The 23762-nt window shown below is 46.5% G+C and overlaps 1 protein-coding gene across 10 annotated transcripts in view; it reads left to right on the plus strand.

Moving 5' to 3' along the window:
• Positions 1-23762, plus strand: part of ZBTB40 (zinc finger and BTB domain containing 40) — a 68191-nt gene that overhangs the window by 35574 nt on the left and 8855 nt on the right. For 4 of the 10 annotated variants that reach the window (XM_084963272.1, XM_084963274.1, XM_021095498.2 and 1 more), the window contains 11 exons: positions 4709-4901; positions 5517-5659; positions 10030-10222; positions 12156-12292; positions 12662-12863; positions 13230-13363; positions 14933-15101; positions 15414-15881; positions 16580-16786; positions 18919-19083; positions 22066-22280. In XM_084963272.1, the coding sequence (XP_084819398.1) occupies positions 4709-4901; positions 5517-5659; positions 10030-10222; positions 12156-12292; positions 12662-12863; positions 13230-13363; positions 14933-15101; positions 15414-15881; positions 16580-16786; positions 18919-19083; positions 22066-22280 (2226 nt within the window). Of the gene's footprint in view, positions 1-4708; positions 4902-5516; positions 5660-10029; positions 10223-12155; positions 12293-12661; positions 12864-13229; positions 13364-14932; positions 15102-15413; positions 15882-16579; positions 16787-18918; positions 19084-19502; positions 20898-22004; positions 22281-23762 lie in introns of those variants that run through there. The other 6 variants (XR_014807239.1, XR_014807237.1, XR_014807238.1 and 3 more) reach the window with 3 other exon arrangements.

The following is a 23762-nucleotide window of genomic DNA, read 5'->3' on the forward strand; positions in this document are numbered from 1 at the left end:
CCAGAAGACTCGGAACGTTTTTTGTTGGTGGTGATGGTTGTTATTTGGTTAATCATCGTAGCATTAAAAAGACAGCTCAACATGAAAAATAATCTACACTTGGATGTGGAATGTTGAGGCCTATTAAGGCTTGTGAGTGATGTTCTGATTGAGATGGACCCGCCTGTTCCTTTTCTGAAAACCAGATATGAGGTATGCAGCTGGCCTGGATTGAGTTTAAGGAGGACACCAAGAACCAGTGTCCTGATTATTTTATTTCCTGAGATGAATGATGAAAGGTGGCAAAGCCATTCCTGAGCAGTGATTGCAGCAACATGAGAAGAGGCTGGGCTGCTTGCGTTGTGTGAAACCAAAGCCAAAACTGATTAAGGAGAAATCTCTAGGGTCTTGTGTGTTGGGGGGGGGGGGTGTCTTCTGCCTCTCTTTATCTCAGTGCAATATCCCTTACCCGTTAGAAAAAGCAGGTACTGACCTAAGAGGCTTTCTAGCTGAGCTGGGTAAAGCCTATATTTGAAGGCAGACTTCGACTTTTTTTTCGCTTTTATGCTAGAACTTTTAATTGTTTTCTTTATTCCTAGCCATGTTCCCCCTTTTAATTAATTGTGTATATATAGCAAAGTGAGTCTTTGGCTAGAATAAGGAGATAATTTTTTCTGCTATCGATTTCCTTGTGTTTTGATCCACTTTTCACCTAAAGTTTCAGAAAGACTCCCAAAACTGAAGACCTGGTAGCATCTTTTTTTTTCCTTCAACTTTCTTTCAAAGGCAGACAGAGTTGAAGGCTCTTATGTAAATCTGATATTTTCAGCTGTGTCACTGCTTTGGAGGTTTGTCAAGAAGTCTAGGTCTATGTTTTGTGGACCGCGTTCACTGACAGTATAGGGTGGCCTTCTTGAGAAATGAGTTGATTCATTTTATAAGTCTATGAGAGATGAAAATACAGTGTTGTTTATTTCAGATTTCCTCTCTGCTCCCCCCACCCCCCGCGCTTTTTGGGGCTGCTCCTGCAGCATATGGAAGTTCCCAGGCTAGGAGTCAACTCGGAGCTATAGCTGCCAGCCACAGCCACAGCCATAGCCACAGCCACGCCAGATCCAAGCTGCAGTCTGTGACCTACACTGCAGCTCACAGCAATGCCAGATCCTTAACCCTCTGTGCGGGGCCAGGGATCGAACCCACATCCTCATGGATCCTAGTCTGGTTGTTAACCTGCGAAACCACGACAGGACCTCCTCTCTGCTGAGTATTAAGTCTGAGATATGCAGCTATAGATAGAAGGGCTAGTGGTCTCATGGGAAGAGAATTTCATTCTGTTAAACAAATGTTTATTAAGCTCCTATTGTATACCAGTCTCTACACTAACCATTGAGACCAAGAGGAATGGTGCAGGTTGTACAGATACTACCCATTGTTCAGGTTGTCTAGATACTACCCAGTAAGTCAGCCCACTAGAATCCAGTGCAAATGGACTTGGTCACACTCAAAATTTGGGAGGTGGAGCTTGGTGAAAGGGGTACCAGGGCAATGGCATGAGCTCAGTGTTTCATCAGGGTATGCAAGCACTCACTAGCCCTGCAACCTTGGGCCAGTTACTTCACCTCTCTGATTCTCCTTTATGTAGTTGCAGTAATGCCTCCAAGATCTGACGTGTGCACAGTGTGTGGGATGGTGTTGAGCTCTTAGGGTCTGTCTCCTCATTGCCAGTGTCTGCAATATTGTCTGCACATTGCCAGTGCTGGCATCCAGGGAAGGTGTGAGCAAACAAGAATACACTGAAATCCAGACAGAGTTGAAGGGTAACCCAGACAGAGTTGAAGGCAGTAGGCAGGTTGTTGGGAGAATAAGTAAATTCAATGAAAAGACCTGAGTGTAAGAGAAAGGTTAAATGGTTTTTCACATACAATAGAGGAAAAGAAAACTGTCCCATCTTTAAATATATTGACCTATATTTCACTCATAGATAAAAGTACTTTGAGTCCTTATGTGATCACAAACTGATGGGACTTTTATTGAAGTAGCTTTAACTCTAAGAATCAAAGGAGTTGCCAATGTATGGTTAAAGAACAAAACTCTGTTTTGGTCCATTTCTTAGAGGTCTGTTATGTGATAGCTATCAGTGAGTTCCAGCCTGTTGCAATATGTGATACCCTTCTGTTTAGGCAAATACACTGTTTCAGAAAAGGGCTCACTCGACTGTGGAGCCCCAGGCACCTTAGGGGGCTGATGGAGTAACAGTTACAAACGCTGGCTCTGGCGCAGGTCCCCAGTAGGTTCTGGAAGAAAGAGCAGAGAGCAGGGCTGTCCAGGCAGCTGACTGCTCCCTCCTGGCCCTTTCATCAGCCCACCCCTGCTTCTCTTCCCAGATGGTCACCCTGGTGTCACTGCTGAGCAATGAAGTTAACAAATGTTTTAATTTCACTGCTGAGCAGTTCTGCAGAGGAGGAGACAGCAGAGAGGATAATGAGAAGCGCATCAGATGCCACCATTGATGAAAGCTTCTCTTCCCCACTGGCTCAAACGATAATGCCAGACAAATTGGATACTGAGAGAGGTGGATCTGGGATATTCGGAGAGCTCCTGGTGAATGAAAACTGGCCCAGGATAGAATGAGATAGCGGTGTGCCGTATCAATTAAGATGCACAAAGGAAAGGGAGGAAGGAAAGGGAAAGGAAAGGGGATGAAACCGACATAAAACTAAGGGCATTAGCAATAGTGGATCTTTATAAGATACCTATTACTGAGTTGAACAAATTACTCTTAAAATTCAGCAGCTTAGAAGAACAAACCATTATGACCTCATGGTTTCCATGGATCAGAAATCCAGGCATAGCCTAGCTGAGTGCCTGCCTCAGGGTCCTTCACAGAGTGGCAGCCTGGGCTGCAGACATGTGGAGGCTCAGCTGGGAAGTGTCTCTTTCTAAGCTCACTCACTGTTGGCCGGGACCCGAGTTCCATGCCACAACGGCCTCTCTGGAGGGCCCCTCACAACAAAGCAACTTGCATCCGCCGCCCCGAACAAAGACACTTGAGAGAGTTCCCATGTGGGCCAGATGGAAGTCACAGAAACCTACTTTGCAAGTGGTAGCCCATCACTATTGCCATATTCTCTGCATTAGAAGCAGGTCATTAGGTTCAGTTCAAGGGCATGAAAACCTGGAGGCAGGCATCCTGGGAACCAGCTTAGGGCTGCCATCCTCGAGTCCCGCTTTGTCTGGGAAGAGGCATTCTAAAGAGATTTTAGGCCAACTAACAAAAGCATGAAAGGTTGAATGAATGTGACCAGAGGGCATTAAGGATGCAACTGATAGTTTTATCCCACTTGTTTACTATTTTTAAAATGGAAATGAGTCGTGTTTAAGGAAGTTACCAGCCTACGTCAATGCCATAGCAACACCAGATCTGAACTGCGCCTGCAACCTACACAACAGCTCTTGGCAACGCCAGATCCTTAACCCACTGAGCGAGGCCAGGGGTTGAACCTGCATCCTCATGGATGCTAGTCAGATTCATTTTTGCTGAGCCAATGATGGGAACTCCTATTCCAGTAAAATCTTAATGTGGATTATTAAACTGTGTTTTATCTATGTTTACTTTTGGAGATGACCAAAAAACATAGGAGGCTTTTTTTTTTTTTTTTAATTTAACTTAGCTTTATGTAGTCCTCTCTGATCAGGAAACAAGCTAGAGCAAACTCAGGAAACACAAATCCTAACTCATTTATGATCCTGTTTATTTGAGAGGAGAGGAAAAGATAAAGTCTCTCTAAACAACAATTTTAAACATATAATTACTGTCAGAAAATATTATAATAACCGTCTCAGTGAATTTGGCTAAGGTACATATTCATGAGACCCTTTCGTTTTGTGTCACGTGGCTGTGTGTGTGTGTGTGTCTAGAAAACCTTCACTTTTTTGCTCTCTGAAGACTCTCATGAGAAAACTATTTTCTTTTATAGTATTGACACTAAAATACATCAAAGGTGGGTTGTAGTTTTGCCAAGTAGAAATATCAAGATTATACACAAGACTGTAACCATGAAATTAAGTTTTGATTACCAGATTTTTTTCAGATACATTCATTACTGCTGAAATACATTATTTCTGCCTTCCAGTTGGCCTTCCTCCCATCTGTGTGAGAGATGCTCTCTCAGACCAAAGAAAGGAATGCTAATTTTGTTTATTTTACCCCTGGAGTTGTTGATATTTCAGTGCTCTGGGTTTCCAAGAGTCACGATGGTGAGTTTGGTTTTAGGCGTGTGGTGCTGAGACCCCTGGAGGATAAGGCGTATCTAGCAGAAGCTGCGTTGGCTCTATGTTTAGACAGAGGACCAGGATTAGAGAGCTCGTTTTTCAGGGTTATCTTCATGTAAGTGAAAGTTAAAGCTACGTATGTCAGAGATTTTCAAAAGAAAGTGTATATAAAGGGAGAAAAAAATAAAGAGTTGAAGTCAGTCTTAGGTACTGCTTTTTGGTTATGGATTTGGAAGAAGAACCAGTGAGGAAAGCAGAAAAAGAGTGGTCAGAAAGGCCGGTTCTCATGCAGAGGACCTCAGTGTCGGGAAGTCAGAGGAGACTGGGACGCAAAGGCGACGGTGACGTCAAATGCCATGGAGCTCAAACTGCCAAGAGCCTACTTGCCGAATCCAAGCGTGTGGGCTTCCTGTGGCTGGCTGCCTGATCTCTCTTTCTGGGCACTTGTGTTCCACAGACCATAAAGGGATGTCTTGAGGGTGAAGAAGGACAATCAGTATTCCAGAGAATCCTGGATAAAGTAAAAAATGAGAGCCTGGAGGTTCAGACTGTTGTGTCCCTGTTGAGGCTGTACCAAGATTCTAATCCTACAGTAAAGACAGCTCTGCTATACAGAAAGCCAGAAGACGTCGAAGCAGTGCAGCCAAAAGGTAGGAGAAACCATATCCCCCGAGCCGAACAGTTTTATTCTGGGAAGATGCTGTAACATTTGTTCCAGTGATACATTTCTTCAGTGGCTTAGTTATTGTTAAGTGATTTTCAGGTAAATTCTGCCTGTGGTTCCAGAGGCTGCATGTTAAATAGATACAAATTAAACCTGAGTCTTTGTTGCCGTCCCCTAGTTAACTAATCTGACACCTTGAAGTTGAAGAATACCGTCAGTGTTCTCCTGCCCTTCAAAAAGCCACACACCTAAATCAATGTGCTGAGTGCCCAGGGTGAACTGGTTTGCTGACAGCACTTAAAGGCTGAAGTTTCTCTCATTTGGGTTAGGTACAAAGAAGTGGCCTTGCCAACCAGAAGTTAACCTCTGGCTGGCTCTACAGCTTTGTGTTTCGACAGATAAATGAAACATTTTTCCTTTCATAGAGTTTAAACAGAATAATAAAGTATTTTCCTCTCCAAAAAGAGATTCTGCATTCGGGTGCTCAGAATAGGCTGAGAATCACTTTACTATTCTGTTAGATCTCTCTTGACAAACCATGCTGTCATTTTCTTCAAATTGACTAGCTTCTCTTGTTCATCTCTAACTCTCTCACCCCCAGGGAGCACAGAGGAGGGAAAGACCTTGTCTGTTCTGTTACTAGAACACAAAGAAGATCTGATCCAGTGTGTAACACAGCTGAGACCTATCATGGAGTTCCTGGAAACAGCCAAGGAGGAATTCCTGACCGGCTCTGAGAAAAGGGTAACTGTGTCTGTCGGGGGTCTCTTCCTCCCTTCTGAATTCGTATGGCACTTTAAAAAAAAAAAAAAGGGCACCTCCTTTGGGGCACACCACACTTTTTACCTTGCAGTGTTTTTTCACATACTGCATAGTAAGCACCTGGAAGCTCAGGTTCCGCTTCGTGCCTCCCTGTGTCCCCTGCAGCAGCTTGCTGGGCGCCACGCACACTGCAGTCAGAGCTCACATCTTCACACAGGCGGATGGACTGGCTTCTCCTGCTCCGACTCTGGGAGGTTTCCATATGAAACATTTGCCCCAAGAGTGAAAGCGTTTAGGCGCATTTGTAATTATGATGACATTTCTTTTCTTCACAGAAGTGATACACTGTTCATTTTTAGAACTTTTGGAAACCAAGAAGAAAGAAAAAATCAAAATCTCCCACCATCTCTCCATTCAGAGATGATCACCGCTAACGTTTTGGGGCATGTGCTCCCACTTCCTCTCACTCAAATCATCTTGAGATGGGGTTATCATATAGTTGTATAACTTTATTATTTAATCTAATCTAATCTATTTCCACACCTACCATGTGGATTTTGGTAGCTGTTTTGTGCTCTGTGTAACGGATATATTATAATTCAGTAATTCTTTATTGTTGAGCCTTTGTCATTTTTTGCTATTCCAGTATTTTGCTATTATAAATCATGTTACAGGGGGCCTTTTGCACACAAATCTTTGCACCCTTCTCAGATTATTTCCTCAGAATAATTTCTAAGAAGCGAGATTTTGGAGTAGAGAGTATATAGTTTTTCAAGTGTTTCATATATATTGCCAAATTGCCCTTCAGGAAGGTTGTACCAATTTACTCTCCCACCAGCCAGCTGCTAAAATCCTCATAAAACTGCTGGCATGACTTCTCAAGTCAACTAGATAACTGTATTTGTTGGTGTTATTGATTTCAACTTTGTGCTAAAAATATTTTTATATCTGGAAGGAAGAAATAGGGACAGAGAACTTTTGTGGCATCAAACTGTGGGAAGTGGCTTAAATGTTCAGGAGAGAAAATGTTTAGAACCACTGGTGTGTGGGCTGAATGTGGGGCTGAAGGTGAGGACTGGAGCTAGGTTTTCTTTTTCTCAGTGATCTTGTATTACTATTTTTTGTGTAAAATGAGAATAGCCTTTAATCTAAAAATTGTATTTCGCAAATTATGTTTTTGAAAGTTTAACGCCTTTGTACTTCTTAGAGGAAGATAATATACACACAGAATAAGATTAAACCCCTGTTTTCCCCTTAGACTCCAGATTAAGTGTGATTTCAGGCACTCAGTTTAAGTAAGTTGTTTAGAGCTCTAGAGTACCTAATTCTCTGTTTAGTGATTTCATTCAATTACTCATTCAAACTTTTTCCTTATTAGCTAGATTGAACGTGTCCTTTGAACTGTTTCATTATCTTGGTAAAGCAGCATTTATAGGTAGAGCTGAAACTCAGCCTCATTCTCTGCAGCAAGATAGACCACACTGTCATTTTCTCCTGTCACTTTCAGTTTACTTGACAGAAAGGGCTGAAGCAGAAGAACTTAAATTAGTTATAAATTACAAAAACACTTCTTAGGATTGGGGTTCCACCAGAGCTTCATTAAGCTACTCTTTCTCACGAAAATTGAAGCAAAACAATAAAGCTGGAGTGTAGAGGTGAATGTTGATCAAATAGCCACAGTGTTTTGACACCATGTGGAACCAAACCGGCCCTCGGGCCTTTTGGGACTTTCTCTCTTACGGAATGATGCTGATCATAGGTACCCCGACCCGCATGTTTACATACCTTGGGTTCTATGAGAAGTGGGCAACAGGAAATTCTTCAGGATTGGAAACCTCTACAGAAATAATTACTATATCTGCCGCTTATTTATTGTTGACTCTGTGCTCAGCAGTGTGCTCAGGACCTTTTAAGTGTTATTAAATTCTACCCTTGTAGCAACTTTATAAAGTCATGGATGTTACTCTGATTTTAAAGACGAAGAAACAGAAGCTTAAGAAGGGGTAGGCAGCTCACCCACAGGCGCAGCTGCTTGAGGCCAGCAGTGGAACCCAGACTTCTAGACAAAGCACATTCTCTTAACCACTATGCATCCTGCTTCCTAATAATATCAGTAACCACTGTGGTTTCTTAACAATCCTGTGTGTCCTAGGAGTGATGTTTGGCTCTACAAATAGCAACTTCATTCTAGAGAATCCTCAGCACTAAGAGTTGGTATCGTTTATCTTCTTTTTTTTTTTTTTTCTTTGTCTTTTTTTGTCTTTTAGGGCTGTACCCGCAGCTTATGAAGATTCCTAGGCTAGGAGTCCAATCAGAACTGTAGACGCCAGCCTACACCACAACCACAGCAACATGGGATCCGAGCCACGTCTGCGACCTACACCACAGCTCATGGCAGCGCCGGACCTTAACCCACAGAGAGAGGCCTGGGATCCAACCCACGTATCCATGGATGCTAGTTGGGTTTGCTACCACTAAGCCATGATAGGAACTCCATGGTATCATTATCTTCTTTTGCAGATGAGGAAAATAGGTTTAAAGAACTAAAATAACTTGCCCAAGGTCACACAGGCCCTACATTTTAGAACTGGGTTTCAAATTAGGCCTGTCTGGCTTTAATGTCCATACCCACTCTTAACAGCATCTGACTGCCTCGTTTTATATCAGGTTACTGTTTAGGAACTAAAAGATAGCACAGAAATCAGTGTGGTTTTTAGATACAAGCACTTAAGTTTTAATTTATGACTCATTTAGTAGAAATAGATATGAGACCTTAAAGAGAATGACGATAGTCTGTAATGACAGGGAATATGACAGCTTAATTTATAATATATACATTTCTTTCATATATATATAACATACTCCTTTCACATATATAAAGCTAATTTGGTTTTATAGCTACATGTATTGCTTTTCAATGGGAGTTAATTTGATGGTGGCATCCTCTGGCATGCTATAGTGACTGATCTGCTGGACTCCTTCTCCTGAGAGCTGGCATTTTCCCAAGGAAAGCTCAAAATTCAGCTGCCATGAATCTGTAGGTTACACGTATTGAAATAATCCCCTGCGTTATCCATAAGAGCCCAGTTATATGTAGTGAGTTACAGTTCATTAAGAAATGGTTCTGTTGTAATAGGAAAATATCTATAAACTAACTGTCATGTGTTTTATTTTTCAACCTTCTGCTGGAGCCCTGTGCCCTTTTGACTCAGAAAACCCTCTAGCACACCAGGAAAGAATGAGGGGGTAGAACTGTGGGATGATAACTGGAGCTGATGCCTGTGGCCACTGAGGAGAGAGATAATAAGGAATCCGTAGGAGAAATAGCCAGCAGTGCACTTTAAATCTGGTATTTTGGAGGCCACAGAAGAATATATAACGTACCTGGGTATTCAAACTGCTATGTAGTAAATCAAGAAAAAGGAAGGAAAAGAATAGACTTGCTCAGAGCTTGCACCCTCTGCCACCGTCATGTACTTTATTGAACAAAAATCGAAAAACACTGCAACTGGAGTTCCCATTGTGGCTCAGCAGTAATGAACCCAACTAGTATCCATGAGGACTCGGGTTTGATCCCTGGCCTCGCTCAGTGGGGTAAAGATCCAGCATTGCTGTGAGCTATGGTGTAGGTCGCACATGTGGCTCGGATCCCATGTTGCTAGGGCTGGCAGCTGCAGCTCCAATTCGACCTTTAGCCTGGGAACTTCCATATGCTGTGGGTGCCGCCCTAAAAAGCAAAAAGAAAAGAAAAGAAAAAAGAAAATCAGGAGTTCCCGTCGTGGCGCAGTGGTTAACAAATCCGACTAGGAACCATGAGGTTGCGGGTTCGGTCCCTGCCCTTGCTCAGTGGGTTAACGAACGATCCGGCGTTGCCGTGAGCTGTGGTGTAGGTTGCAGACGCGGCTCGGATCCCGCGTTGCTGTGGCTCTGGCGTAGGCCGGTGGCTATAGCTCCGATTCAACCCCTAGCCTGGGAACCTCCATATGCCGCGGGAGCGGCCCAAGAAATAGCAACAACAACAACAAAAAAGACAAAAAAAAAAAAAAAAAAGAAAAAGAAAATCACTGTAACTATATTAATTAATCACCAGTGTATTTTTCAATCTTAGTATCTGAACAAACTCAGTCTAAAGAAACAGGACTTTCATAGAGCTATTTGTTTGGAGAATGTTTTGGATTTTTATTGAAACAATACAAGGAAGAGGCTATGACAAAATTAGCGCTAGAGACCAGCGGAAGAAGACCTGGAGACAGGGCGTCTTGTAATGCTGTCTTGCTGGATTTCCAGTGGTGTGTCAGTTACATTTAGAATTGCCAGTAACTGGTGTCGGGTTGATTGCTTTGCCACTGCAGGTGATTCTGAATTGCTGTGAGGGCAGAACACCCAAGGAGACAATAGAAAATTTGTTGCAGAGAGTGTCTGAAGAGAAGACCCTGAGTGCTGAGAGTTTGGTAAAACTCCTTCAGGCCGTGAAGATGGCGTTTCCGAACTTGGGCCTTCTGCTGGAGAATTTGCAGAAATTAGCCACTTTGCCAAGCGCTGCAGGTATGAGTTAATTATTGACTCTCCAGACTGGATCCTACAGAAAATTATAGCCTGAAACACCCTTTGGCTCCATGTTGGGGCGATCACACAGTGTTAAGGAACGCCACTGCCAAAGAGGAACTAGCCATCACAGATCAGCTAAGAGTTAAGATCGGAAATCTGAGAATCGCTCTTCTCCATTAGGCTCCTTTATGATGTTCCGCTGGTTCAGGGTTAATGAAAGTGTGGTTTTCCCAGGGCTGTCACGTGTCACCTGTGAATGCCTGTACAGCAGATGGGCTCACACTACTCACACATAGGAGCGGCAGAAACTCAACATCTTGAGGTCCCCACTCCCACTTGAGGGCTGTTTGGTTCCAGCCGTCCCCAGGATTATATCCATCCAATTGGGGGAAATGAGTCCATACCCCATTCCTTAGAAAAACAACACAACTCCAGCCAGTCCTCCCCCGTCCAAGAGCGTTTGACACTGAGCTGGTTTTCAGAAAAAGGATATTTGAGAAATGAATTTTTTTACTAACTTATAAAAATAATGTATACTTATACAAACTTGAGCAATTTAAAAAATGAAGAAACCGCAACACATTTCATTAACACATTGACGTATTTTCTCTATCATAGTTTTACATTGTTGAGATACTATACTGTATTTTATAATTAAAACATAAACCTTCTCCTCCACTTTTCAAAACACTCCCTAGAATTCTAGTGTGTGTGTGTGTGTGTGTGTGTGTGTGTGTGTTTTAAGGCTGTGTAGTTTTTCATCATAAAGATATACAATATATTACTCATGCTTGCTTGTTTAGGGGCACATGAAGCATAATGGTTAAGATTGTCAAGACTACCTGGGTTTGGAGTTCCCACTGTGGCAAGTAGATTAAGGACCTGGCATTGTCTCTGTGGTGCTGTGGGTTCAGTCCCTGGCCTAGTGCAGTGGGTTAAGGATCGGCATTGCAGTAGCTATGGTATAGGTTAGGGCTGAGCCATGGATTCACTCTCTGGCCCAGGAACTTCCGTATGACCCTGGGATGGCCAAAAAAGTGGGGGGGGGGGCCTCCTTGGATTTGCATCCTGACTCCTTTGGTAGTTATATGACCCTGAGTAAGTGACAACCTTTCTGAACCCCATTGTCTCTGTGAGATGGGGATAAGAATGGTACCTATCACATTCATTTCTGTGGCTATTCTATGAGATCGTATAGGTGAACGTTTGGCACAATGCTCAGCACATACTAGGCACTCAGTAAATATTAGTTGTCATTTTCATCATCATCGCAAATCACACAGTTGCAAATATCTTCGTACCCAGATTTTTTTGCCGTCAGAAGATTTCTTAAGAATAGATTCCCAGAAGTGGAGTTCCTAGGCCAAAGAGGAGAATAAATTGCTTCATATCTGCAGAGTGAGAGGGAATGCCCGGTGGTTTTGGTTTCTCTTGACTTTCGAATAAATATGACCTCTTAAAAGGGAGTAGCTAACAGATTGGCTTGGAGGGCTTGTAAACAGAATGGTGGGTCAGCTTCGCTGCACAGTCCTGACGCGCGCCTTCTGTATTTTGGATCGCTGCGTGCATCCTTTACCTCAGGCCCGACAGATAACATCCCTTGACTCTGTGCCTCTGAATCCCTTCCAAGTGCAGCCTTCTAATTACCCCCCTGTCGAGCAGTCACTAGCTTCTACCACCAGACGCGAACTTTGAGAGCGTGAGTGGGCCTGTGACCCTGAAGCACTGAGTGATAGAGTGTAGACCAAAGGAGACGGGAATACGTGTGTGAGCCCCGAGCCAGGAGCTGCGCTGGTGCTCCAGAGGAGGCCGCACTCCAGCTGATCTCGCTCTTCTGCCCTCATTTGTAACTCCCCTCGAGGCCTATAGGAGAAGCCCGGAAGGAGCTTCTGTTGTATCAGACGTTGTTGTTTTGCTAATATCTTTACAGTCCAAGCAAGCCCTGATGATTATGCGATTGAGCTGTTGAGACGGTATCACGAAAACCTGTCTGAGATTTTCACAGACAACCAGATGCTACTAAAAATAATCCCGCATGTGAAGAGTTTAGCCCCTGGAGAAAGAGAGGTAAGCGCGGGAGACAGGGAAGGAGGGTGGGTAAACTGAGAGAGAAGGCAAAAGACAGAGAGATATATACATACATACATTGAAAAATATATGTTTATATAAACAAACACACAGCCACATTGAGAAATACTAAGGAGTCAGCCGTAAAGGAGAAAGAAAAGGTGATCCAGTTTTCTAAGGCCCAATAACAGGCAGGATAGTTGTAATTTCTGCAGTGATAATGAAAGACATTCAAAAGGAGGAATGAAGAACTCTGTCGTGTATAGAAATCTCTCAGGTTGAAAGTGAAGGACCCTGCCACCCAGCGCTCACACTTACAGCTCTGCGGCTGGGCCGGTGCCTAACACATGTTTGTGCTGCATCTTGAAGGTCATGGAGAAGCTTGTGAAACGTGACTCTGGTTCAGGTGGTTTCAGTGCTCTGATGTCAGCCGTTCTAGAAAAGCAGACTCTCTCTGCAACAGCCATTTGGCAACTGCTGCTGGTGGCTCAGGAGACAAAGACCTGCCCCTTGAACCTGCTCATGGAGGAAATACGAAGGGAGCCTGGCGCCGACACTTTCTTCCGGGCAGGTGGGTCACCTGGTTCTGGGCTGGCTTTGCCCCCAACCAGAGTTTATTGTCAGTCTTTGCAGAAAACAGAGGGAGCTCTCTTAGGGTAGCCTTCCACGTCCGGCTGTTCAAAGTCAGACTGGCAGTTTTGTTCAAGGCCATGGGAGTTTGTAAACCTTTCAAAGTAAAATATGCCACAGTTATTCTGAGCCTGCATTAGTAGGTATACTCCGATTACAGTGCTCCTTGCCGTTTTCCTCACTCCCAGCCCCAGGCGGGAGCTAGAGGAAGTGTCCTCTCATTATGCAGAATGGAGTTGAGAAAAGGGGAGAGGAGAAGCAGTGCTCGGAGTTTTACTAGTGAGTTTTCCAATCCTTCTTGTTTCAGTGACCGCCCCAGAAAGTGCTGCCTTTGAAACCATCCTGAGGCATCACAGGTTGATCCTCGAGGCCATCCAACAAAGGCCTGAGCCCACGTGCTCGGCCTCAGAGGAAGAGCACCTGGCGGAGACGGTGAAGGAGGTGCGGTGGGAACGAGAAACAGCGTTTGGGGAGTTTCGCGGCGTTGATGCCCGGGACCGTCTTCCCTCTGGAGGGAGGAGCTCCAGGCCAAGCCACTCTGTGTGATGCTTTTGCTCTTTTAATCCTCCCAACTCCAGGTGGCAGGTGATGTCGCCACCCACACTTTACAGATAAGGGTGCTCAGCACCCAGGGTTCAGTAATACATATAGGCTATGCCAGCTGGTCAGAGAAGCAGCCAGGATTTGAACTCAGGTCCAGGTGACTTAGATGTGTCACATTTGTCTCATCCTCATTGAACTCCAAGGGACTCATGTCACCGTCCTCTTGTATCTTCTAAGGAGCAACTTTTTTCAGAGGAAGGAAAGTAAAATTGGTCTTATTACATGCTCTATTCTGGCTTCTAGAAAGAGCAAAAATAAACATAGGAAGAACAAAGCTTTTGCCCATATGGGGTAGCAAATAGTGCCAACTCATTTTCTGTAAGGCATCTCGCCGTGTGGCCAGCATCCCAGAAAAGCCAGGTGGGGATTGCAGGGGGAGTTCACGGATGTTCATCCCAGGATCATGCGGCGTCCTGAGTGGGGAAGAATTACAAAGGAACATAAAATTAAACTCCAGACTCACCTGTCATGCCTTTTGATCCAGGTAGGCGTGGGTGGTATGTAGAATGATGGGTTTCTGACTCGAGCCACACAGGGGACAGCCCCACCTTGGTCTGACTCTCAGATGGGAGGAAGACGGCACACATGTCTGTGTGGCTTCAGAGGAAAGATTCATCTGCTAGACTCTCCCTCATGCCTCGCACTTCAGAGATGGGGCTTCTGCAGTTGATCAGTTTTAGCCTCACTAATTAGTCTCATGCCTGCCTCCAGGGACATCAGGTTTATTTAGATAGACTTGAAAAGAGCAGAAATAAAATAGCCTCCAAAATGAAAATTCCATTTGGCCATCTGCGGATGGTTGAGCTTTATTTTCTCAGTGCACCGACTCTTTCTGCTGATGGCTCTCACATTCTGAGAGGAGAGCTTTGAAATCATATTCTTGGCCTCTTTAAAGCCCCTATTTGAACCTTCTTTAAAAAGCTGAATTTCTTTATGAAAGAAAATGATGTTTAAAAGGGTACATCTAAGTATCTAAAAATGTGAAGCCACTGATCATGCAGAATTACTTCCCGACATTGAGGCAGTTATATATTATGAAAAACTGTCTTGATCTTCAAGACAGAAATGCCAACAACCAGGTCCTGTAGCTTTCCAAGCTCTTAATATTAGGATCTAGAAAATGTCTTTGGGATCTGAGACGATACTTCCCATAGAAAATCCTCCGTGCTTCCTTGTTTGCACCGTCTTTGTATTTGCACATTGGTCTTCTCCACTTGTGTCTCCCTGCTTAAATTTTGTTAATCTCCCTCTTCTTGGAGAAAGAGGGCTCTCCACTGTGTCACCAGCAGTGTCCTTGTTAGAAATGGAGCAGTGCCTCCCTAAAATTAGCTTCGTTGTCTGAGTTGAAACTGTGGAGAAAATCTGCTGATATTAACTGCAGACCCTCATCTCATGGTATTCATTTAGATTCTGAGCATTTCCTCCGAGACAGCCAGCCCTGAAGCTTCCCTGAGAGCATTGCTGAGCAGAGCCATGGAAAAATCCATCTCGGCCTTTGAAATATGTCAGCTCCTGTGCAGCGTCCACAGAACCTTCCCAGGCCTGCAGCCTGTCATGCAGGAGTTGGCCCACACGGGTAAGAAACAGGATGGGTGGGGTCCCCTCAGGCCCCCCGGGTTGTTTCTTTATTGGCAAAAAGAGACGGCAGTTCATATAAGAAGTCATCCTTCGCGCTCTTATTTATTTATTTTCTGTGCTGTCAATACTTAGAAAAGCCATAGACACAATGTAAAATGACACTGCTTGTGTTTATCAGAGAGTAAAGATGACAGTGATGTTACTTCAGAATTTTATAAGGTCCCCACCTCGTCTCCATTCTCCTCTAAGAAGAGAAGTTAGCAGAGTAGAAACAGAATTCTCAGGGCTGTGAGATCTCTTCCCTGTGCAGGTTTCCTTACTCAGGAAAAGGGGGAGAAGGAAAGATGGACGACGAACAACAAATTTCACCTTGAAGCCAAGGACAAAGCAGACGAAAAGGCAGCCGAGCCAGCCGAGGAAGACTGCCAGCCTGGGAAGCAGGACAGTCAAGGAGAGACTGGTTCATTGCCAGAACAACAAGAAAAAGACACGTCTGCCTCCCCAGAGTCTGCCAAGAAGAGCTTCATCTGTAAGGCCTGTGACAAAAGCTTCCATTTCTACTGCCGCCTCAAGGTGCACATGAAGCGCTGTCGCGCGGCCAAGAGCAAACAGGTGCAATGTAAGGAGTGTAACGAGACCAAGGACTCGAAGAAAGAGCTGGAGAAACATCAGCTGGAGGCCCATGGTGCAGGTGGAGAGGGTGACGTCCCCAAGAAGAAGAAGAAGAGGCTTCCAGTGACGTGTGACCTCTGTGGGAGAGAATTTGCTCATGCCTCAGGTACGTTCAAGAAGGCGCAGAGTAGAGGATGATAATTCTGATGTCGTTTGGATGGCCTTGCCTCCAATGCAGTGAGGACTGTGCAAGGGCATAGAAAATAGAGCAGAGGCGGGTAGTGTTTTGGGAAGAGCGTGAGCTTTAGGATCAGCTCTCGGAGCACTTATCTTCCTCTTGGTTAAATAGGCACCCTGATAGCACCTGCTCTTTTGGATTGTTACAAAGACTGAAGATAACGTGGCTAAAACACCTAATGCAGGGCCTTCAGTAGAGTTAGTACTTGGTAAATTGCAGCTATTTTTATTCCTGAGAATAACGAGCTGTTTAACACCAAAGTCTTGGGTTTTCCATGTGTCCCTTGTTTCTTGATAGTAAACAAGTCATAGAAACCAGGGGATGTAGAGTCAGAATTGTTTTACCCTTGCCCTAGATGCTGGATAAACCTAATGAAACAGAAAAGTGAGTTTGGTTTCACTTTTTCCGGGTGCCTGGGTCCTATTTAAAAGAGAGAAGGGATAGAAGAGAGAAATCCGGAGCGCTTTGTGCCTGACCCAGCCGGGAGCAGGACCCAGGGGGCTTGGCGTCCTCGGCTTGTGCTCTGCTTCCTCTTGAGGCCCGGCCTGTGGCAGCGCTCTCGCACCTCCTTCTGCTGGATTCACACTGATGGCTAGTATCTCTGGTCCCTGGCACGGCTTCCCTAGGCATGCAGTACCACAAACTGACGGAGCATTTTGATGAGAAGCCGTTCTCCTGTGAAGAGTGTGGGGCAAAGTTTGCCGCCAATTCTACTCTGAAGAACCACCTTCGCCTTCACACCGGGGACCGTCCGTTCATGTGCAAGCACTGCCTCATGACCTTCACCCAGGCCTCTGCGCTGGCCTACCACACCAAGAAGAAGCACTCGGAAGGTAGGGCATGGAGGATTTCTTCATTGTTCCTGAGGAGGTTACCCATGTGAGCTGCCTAAAAACCCATTTGGAATTGGGCGTGATATGTAGGCTCAGCTCAAAAACCAAAACAGAGCACAGGCTGTCCAGACACACAGATGCTGGGCACAGACACCTAAAGTGCCTATGGGGAAAGGTGCTGAAGAGCGGCTGGCTGGCATAATGTCATGACTTACAGGTACAGAATTTACATAGAGCCAGGAATTAATTCCTTGGGCTTTGGGGTGGAGTTCAGACATGAGGAAACCCTTGGTTGAGCACCTGCTGTGGATCAGGCGGTGGCAGGTGCAGAGGGACTGAGCTAGAAGGCAGTGCTCACAGAGTCAGTGGTCCGGGGTGTCTCTAGGATAGAGACGGCTGTGGCACAGTCATCAGTGCAGTAGGGAGCGGTACCATTACAGGGAGTTTGTCCCTTGTCCTGCCCAGTGTCCAGAGACTGTTTCGTTCCTTGGATGGTTGTGGCCCTGCTCCAGTCTCTGCTTCATCCTCATCCCTCCCCCTTCTACTCGCCCTCGTCCCTCTTAGGACCCTTGTGATTCTCTTGGGCTACTTGTGTAACCCGGGACAGTCTTCCCATCTCGGGACCCTTAGTCACATCAACTAAGTCCCTTTTGCCACATAAGGTAACATTTTCACAAGTCTTGGGGACCCGGGTATGGGCGTCTTTGGGCTCATTTTTCTGTCTACCACAGAAAGCCACAGGAGAGTTTGGAGCAGAGGAGTGGATCTGATCTATGTTTTTTAAAGTTCGTTCTGGCCACTCTGGACAATAAACCTAAGGCGAGAGGAGAGTATAAACAAGGAGATGGGGGCGTTGCCGTGGTCTAGTGTGGAAGTGACGGACTTTTCAACTAGAGTTATGTGGCAGGTTGTAAAAATGTTCAAGTTGGGGGATATGTTGTTGACAGTGGAAGTGACAGGACCAGTAATGGATTAGATGTGAGATGTGAGGGAAAGAGAGGCATTAAGGATGGCTTTGGGCTTTGGGCTTGAGCAGTCGGGTCAGTGATGCCACCATTCACTGAAACGGGGGAAATTGGGGCGTGTGCGTACACGGAGGTGGTGGGGATAGCGAATCGGGGACCTTCTTTGGTATGATACATTTGAGAGCCCTCTTAGACCTCCAGGTGGAGAAGTTGAGTGATGGGCGGTGGGATGTCAGCCTGGAGCTTCTGGGGAAGCCGGGAGCCAGAGCCGTAAATGTGGGGGCGCTCAGTGTACAGATGGGATGTAAGGCTCTGAGGTCAGATCATCTGGAAAGTGGAGACAGAGAAGGCCAGGGGCTGAGTCTTGGGCTTCTCAGTCATTCCAGCTCTTGATTCAAGAAACACTTTTTATTCCAACAAAATCTGACTCCAAGGCACAACATATAAAAAATGAAAAAATAAAATAAAAAATGAAAATGAGGCTGATTGCTATAGTTGAGGTCAGCCCTAGGATTTGGAGGGTCTGGACCCTCACCTCACCAATTTCTCCGCTTCTCTATTGGCCCACGAGGAAGATCGGACGCACAGTTGGTCCAGCTCTTTTCTTTTACAGATGTCTCTTTTCCAGACTTGCTCTTTACCTGTGTTTTCCAACAGTCTCTGGTCATTGTATTTTCATATGTACATGACAACATAGAGGAGCCCGGGGAATCTTTAGAGCAGGTCACTGGCAGAAACCTTTCATTCTTCTCTGAATCCATGTCTGTCCTTTTGATGGGCGGTTGCATTTCTGCCCTGCATGTTTTTCAAGGGAACCAGATTCGGGTTTTGGGCACAAGGATCCGTCGTTTTCTGGGTGGGATGAGCTCTTCCGTACTTGGAGGGGCCGGGTTAACCGATGGCTAGTCTTGTGTGATGAGAACCGTCTTATCCCTCAGGTAGGGAGACCACGCCGATAGCACCCTCTCTGTGTGATCAGCCGCGTTTGTGAGGTGCCCTCTGATAGCATGGCTCAGGCCTCTCACCCAGTATATTACAAATTGCCTGATGGCTTTAATGTCATCTCCCAGATAGATTTTCCTGAACGTGCCTGAGAATGTGACTTTGTTTTTAGGAATGTCCCCCAGTGTTTTGCACTGGCTCTAATAAACTCATGTGTGTTTCCAGGAAAAATGTACGCATGCCAGTACTGCGACGCTGTGTTTGCCCAGTCCATTGAGCTGTCCCGCCACGTGAGGACCCACACTGGGGATAAGCCATATGTCTGCAGGGATTGTGGCAAGGGCTTCCGGCAAGCCAACGGCCTCTCTATCCACCTGCACACCTTTCATAGTAAGTACTGAGAGTGTGGGTGTCAGGCACTGGGCGCCAGGCCCAGCCCTGGGAGCGCCCGCTGCAGTCATAACAGAAGCTGTCCCTCCACCAGGCCTGAGCCCCATTCAGTGCCCTCCCCTCTTCTCTGCTGCTGAGAAAGCCAGAGGCCCTCATTCCTATTTCAAGAAGAATCTCCATTTAACGTGTCACAATGTGATGCCTTTTCTCTGTCCAAACCGCTTCCTTGTCTTCCTTTTTAGCCCACCTCGCTCTTTTTGGCTGACAAAGGCCAATTATGTTTGAAGGAAAGAGCTTCTGTAACAGACAGGCTCACAGAGCACCCGAATATTTCCATTTATCCACTGAGCTTCTTTTTTCTACCCCCACCCCGCCTCTGCCACTCTCATCTTCTGGTCGTAACCTGCCTTTCCCTGTAGGAGCAGCCCAGACACGTTGTGAGCCCGTGTGTCCCGTCGTGAGTGGTGCCTCGTCTTGTTCCCTTAAGAGCCTTCAGCCCAGCGTTCTCTTCCACATGCCCTTGTATTCAGTCTGTTAGCAGCATCCGCCCCGGTCCTGGTCCCCTTCTACTGCAACTGATGCAGACAAAAACTCTTCCGTTCAGCACACAAAGGGAAGGAAGAGGTTTTATGCTTCCTCATTGCATCATCAGGAAATTAGGATGGCATCTGGCTGGTCCCGTCACTTCGTCTTGAGCTGCTCTGGTTGCAGCGGGCATGTGATCAGCACAGCACAGCGCTGCCAGGGGGGTAAGAGCTCAGACTCTGAAGTCACACAGGCCCGGACTTGAATCTTGACTCTGCCATTTCCTTCCTTGAGGCCTTCAGCAAATTTCTTTACCTTTCTAAGCCTCTTATGCTCCTCTGTAAACTAGAAAAAATGGTAATGCTGCCACACTGAATTGTTGTGAGAGTAAAAGCGATGCCACGCGTAAAGCTAGAAGCTCCACGCCTGGCACACAGAAAATGCTCCATAAATGCCGGACAGTGTTGGTGACGAGAGCAGCCCTTTCCGATGCCATCTGTCGCCATCAGAGCCTGCCTTTTTTTCCTGCCATGCACCTTGCTTCCCCTTCTTTCCCTTGTGCCCTCCCTACCTCTGTTCCCCACACACCAGTTTCTAGCTATTGGCAAATGCCGTTTCTCACACACATGTGCTTTCTGTCAACACATTCAAGCCTGTTGTCAGCCAGCCAACAAGGGACTTGGCCAGGGCTCCTGTGTGCCCAGCATGTGCCTGGACACTGGGCAATACAGAGGGAACAGGAAGTGCTGCCCCCCCATGTCCCCGCCCAGGGAGTTTACAAGGTTGTCCAAAAACTCCAGCTGCAGTAGACTTCCAGACGAGTGAGTTTCACTTTGACCCAGTGCCGCAGCTCGATGTCCTCTCAACCTCTTTAAATGACATTTTGCTCTGGTCTCCTTTTCCCAGTAGCATCTCATGGCGTCGGGAAGGGGAAGACAGTATCTGTTTTCAGGATGGAGATGGTTTTCAGACCCAGATACTTTGCTCTGCCGTGGTGCATATCATCCAAAGCAGGCCCAGCATCCAGGCCCCCTTCTCATTGGCTCTTCCTTGCCTGCTTGAGAGGATCGCATCATTGCTTGTGGAGAACTGCTTCAGTGTATCTTAAAAGACAGTGTAAAACTGAGATTTCCAGAGCTCCCGTCCACAGGGAAACGAGTTAATGATACCGAGTGCTGCTGTACACCAGAATTCCTGAATTAATCTGAACCAGTGCACATATAAGATGGGCTTGTAGGCTGGGCCTTTCTTGTGGGCAAAGGATTTTATCATTAAAACATTTTACTGCAGACTTGGCTCAGATCCTGCGTTACTGTGGCTCTGGCATAGGCTGGCGGCTACAGCTCTGATTCGACCCCTCGCCTGGGAACCTCCATATGCCTCGGGTGCGCCCTAGAAAAAGCAAAAAGACAAAAAAAAAAAAGGAGTTCCCATCGTGGCGCAGTGGTTAACGAATCCAACTAGGAACCATGAGGTTGCGGGTTCGGTCCCTGCCCTTGCTCAGTGGGTTAACGATCCGGCGTTGCCGTGAGCTGTGGTGTAGGTTGCAGACGTGGCTCGGATCCCGCGTTGCTGTGGCTCTGGCATAGGCCAGTGGCTACAGCTCCGACTCAACCCCTAGCCTGGGAACCTCCATATGCCGCGGGAGCAGCCCAAGAAATAGCAACAACAAAAGACAAAAAAAAAAAAAAAAAAAAAAATTTTACTTCCTGTCGCTTTCAGAAGGCGACTGAAGTTTCCTGCCACGGGGATGGCAGATATATTCTTCATCAGGGCTGGTTCTTATTTTTGAGGTCGCCCTGAAGAGTTGCCTTGTCCAATTAAGCATGCAGCTCAGAGCGTGGCTTGAGAATGAAAGCTGGGATTGTTACCCAGCTCACCCCTCTTACACTTGTGCCATCAGGCCCTCTCTCAACCCTGATTTTCCTGATCTAGAAGATAGGACCGATGATAGCACCTCCGCATGGCATTCTCGGAAGGGTTAAGGGAGTTAATATATGTAGGGCACTGAGAACATACCTGTCATGTAGCACTTATTAAACGTTGCTTAGGAAAACGTTTTGGTTGTTGACTCGAAAGTAGGAATCAAGGAAGCGTTCCTCCCTGGGTCGCCCTGCTGACAGCAGAGGAAACGGTGATGCTCTGGGGAGAATGTGGGAAAGCTCTGCAGAGAATTAGAAACCTCCAGAACACCCACTGCCAGCAGGGGAAGAACAGGGTGATACTCCCCAGAACGTGGTAAAATAGAAGGTGTAAGATGTCAAACCAAGAACTTAGGTAAACCCTTTGATGCCACGGAGGTGGTTAATCCAGAATCCTCCTGGGATGAAGGCAGAGGGCAGTTGGGTGATGGGTTCGGCGACTTCCGATCCTCAGAGTCTGTGGCCCCGATGCAGCAAACCGCTTCCCTCTGACGGGTGCCTGTGGTGTCTCCCCCGCCTGCTGTCCTGCAACCAGACATAGAAGATCCCTACGACTGCAAGAAGTGCAGGATGAGCTTCCCCACGCTGCAGGACCACCGCAAGCACATCCACGAGGTGCACTCTAAGGAGTACCACCCCTGCCCCACATGCGGGAAGATCTTCAGCGCCCCCTCCATGCTGGAGCGGCACCTGGTGACCCACGTCGGAGGGAAGCCCTTCAGCTGCGGCATCTGCAACAAGGCCTACCAGGTGAGCCCCAGTCTTCCTGCTCCCCGTGTCTGGCACTTGCCGAGCACCTCTTGTCTCCACGATGTGACCGTTTGGCTGGTTCTCATGGAGAATGCAGCTGCTAAGTTGCTCAGACCTGAGGTGGCGAGCTGGTCAGAGGCCCATGGTGGGGGCTTGTTGGGGCGGAGAGCTCTCGCCCTGCTTCTCTTAGATTTCAGCCTGTCCTGATCCGAACGCTGCCCTGCCCCGGGTGCCCATGTTCCTTAGAACCTATTGATCCCATGTGTCAAGGGATGTGCGAATGACAGTGGGGTGTGTAACACTGCCTGGAATTAGCTCATTTAGCACAATTATTGCTGCTTTTCTGTGGTTTATTATTATTGTTATTTTTTGTATTCTGCTGTTTATTCTGACAATATTGTAATTAATTTTTTTTCATTTTTTTTTATTACTCAAATGAATTTATCACATCTATAGTTGTATAATGATCATAACAATCTGATTTCACAGGATTTCCATCCCACTGTGGTTTTTTAACTCTTGGGGAAGAACTCTGCTTTTTTACCTTAGAGTTCGGTGTGTAATTAAAGTGAAACCCGATATAGATCTAAAAAGAAGCCACTTCTGTGAGCCACTCTAAAACCACAGAGAAAAGAGTGGCCCTTGCTGGCATCTGTGACACCTGGGCAAAGAGAGAGAAGCCCAGCAGCACTTTCAGCTCACCAGAAGCTGATGGTTAACTCTGTGCCAAGCTTTGTGCTGTGATATCAGGGTTACAGAGCTGAGCAGGACCTGGGCTTGGTCTCTAGGTGTCCCAGTGCTGCTCTGGAAGCCAGGAAGGGGGAACACTTGCTTATGGACCGGGGATAGCACCTGCCCTTCTCCCGCAGGTTCCCTGCTACACCCTGGGCCTCGGAGGCAGACAGCTCCGAGAACAGATTCTCCAGTCAGAGGGCCAGGGTTTGGGAAGTTTCCACTGTGGCTCAGTGGTAATGAACCTGACTAGTATCCATGAGGATGAGGGTTCCATCCCTGGCCTCGCTCAGTGGGTTGAGGATCCATTGTTGCCATGAGCTGGTGTTGCCATGACCTGTAGCGCAGGTCACAGATGTGGCTTGGATGTGGCATTGCAGTGGCTGTGGTGTAGGCTGGCAGCTGCAGCTCCGATTGGACCCCCAGCCTGCTTGATCTGCTGCACCTTCAGCCCTAAAAAAAATAAAGATAAAATAAAAATAAGAAGACTAGGGTGTGAATCCTAGTCGTCCTGCTGTTCCCTAGCTGTGTGACCTGGGGCACATCCTTTCACCCCTCGGTCCTTGGCACCCCTCTCACTGGAATGAGCCCAACACCTCCCTCTAGGTTTGCTGTGAGGAGCAGGTTTCTGAAGGACCCAGCCCTGCCCTGCAGTGGCCTCAGTAAATGCGCCGGTGGCTTGTTGCCAGGAGCCAGCCTCCCTGCTCGTGGCAGTGCTGACTGTGATGCGTCAGAGGGTGATTCCAGATC

Source organism: Sus scrofa, chromosome 6, assembly GCF_054392235.1.
Source record: "Sus scrofa isolate SSC_HxYL_T2T_F1_AM1 chromosome 6, Sscrofa_HxYL_maternal_Yorkshire_Landrace_v2.0, whole genome shotgun sequence".
NCBI lineage: Eukaryota > Metazoa > Chordata > Mammalia > Artiodactyla > Suidae > Sus > Sus scrofa.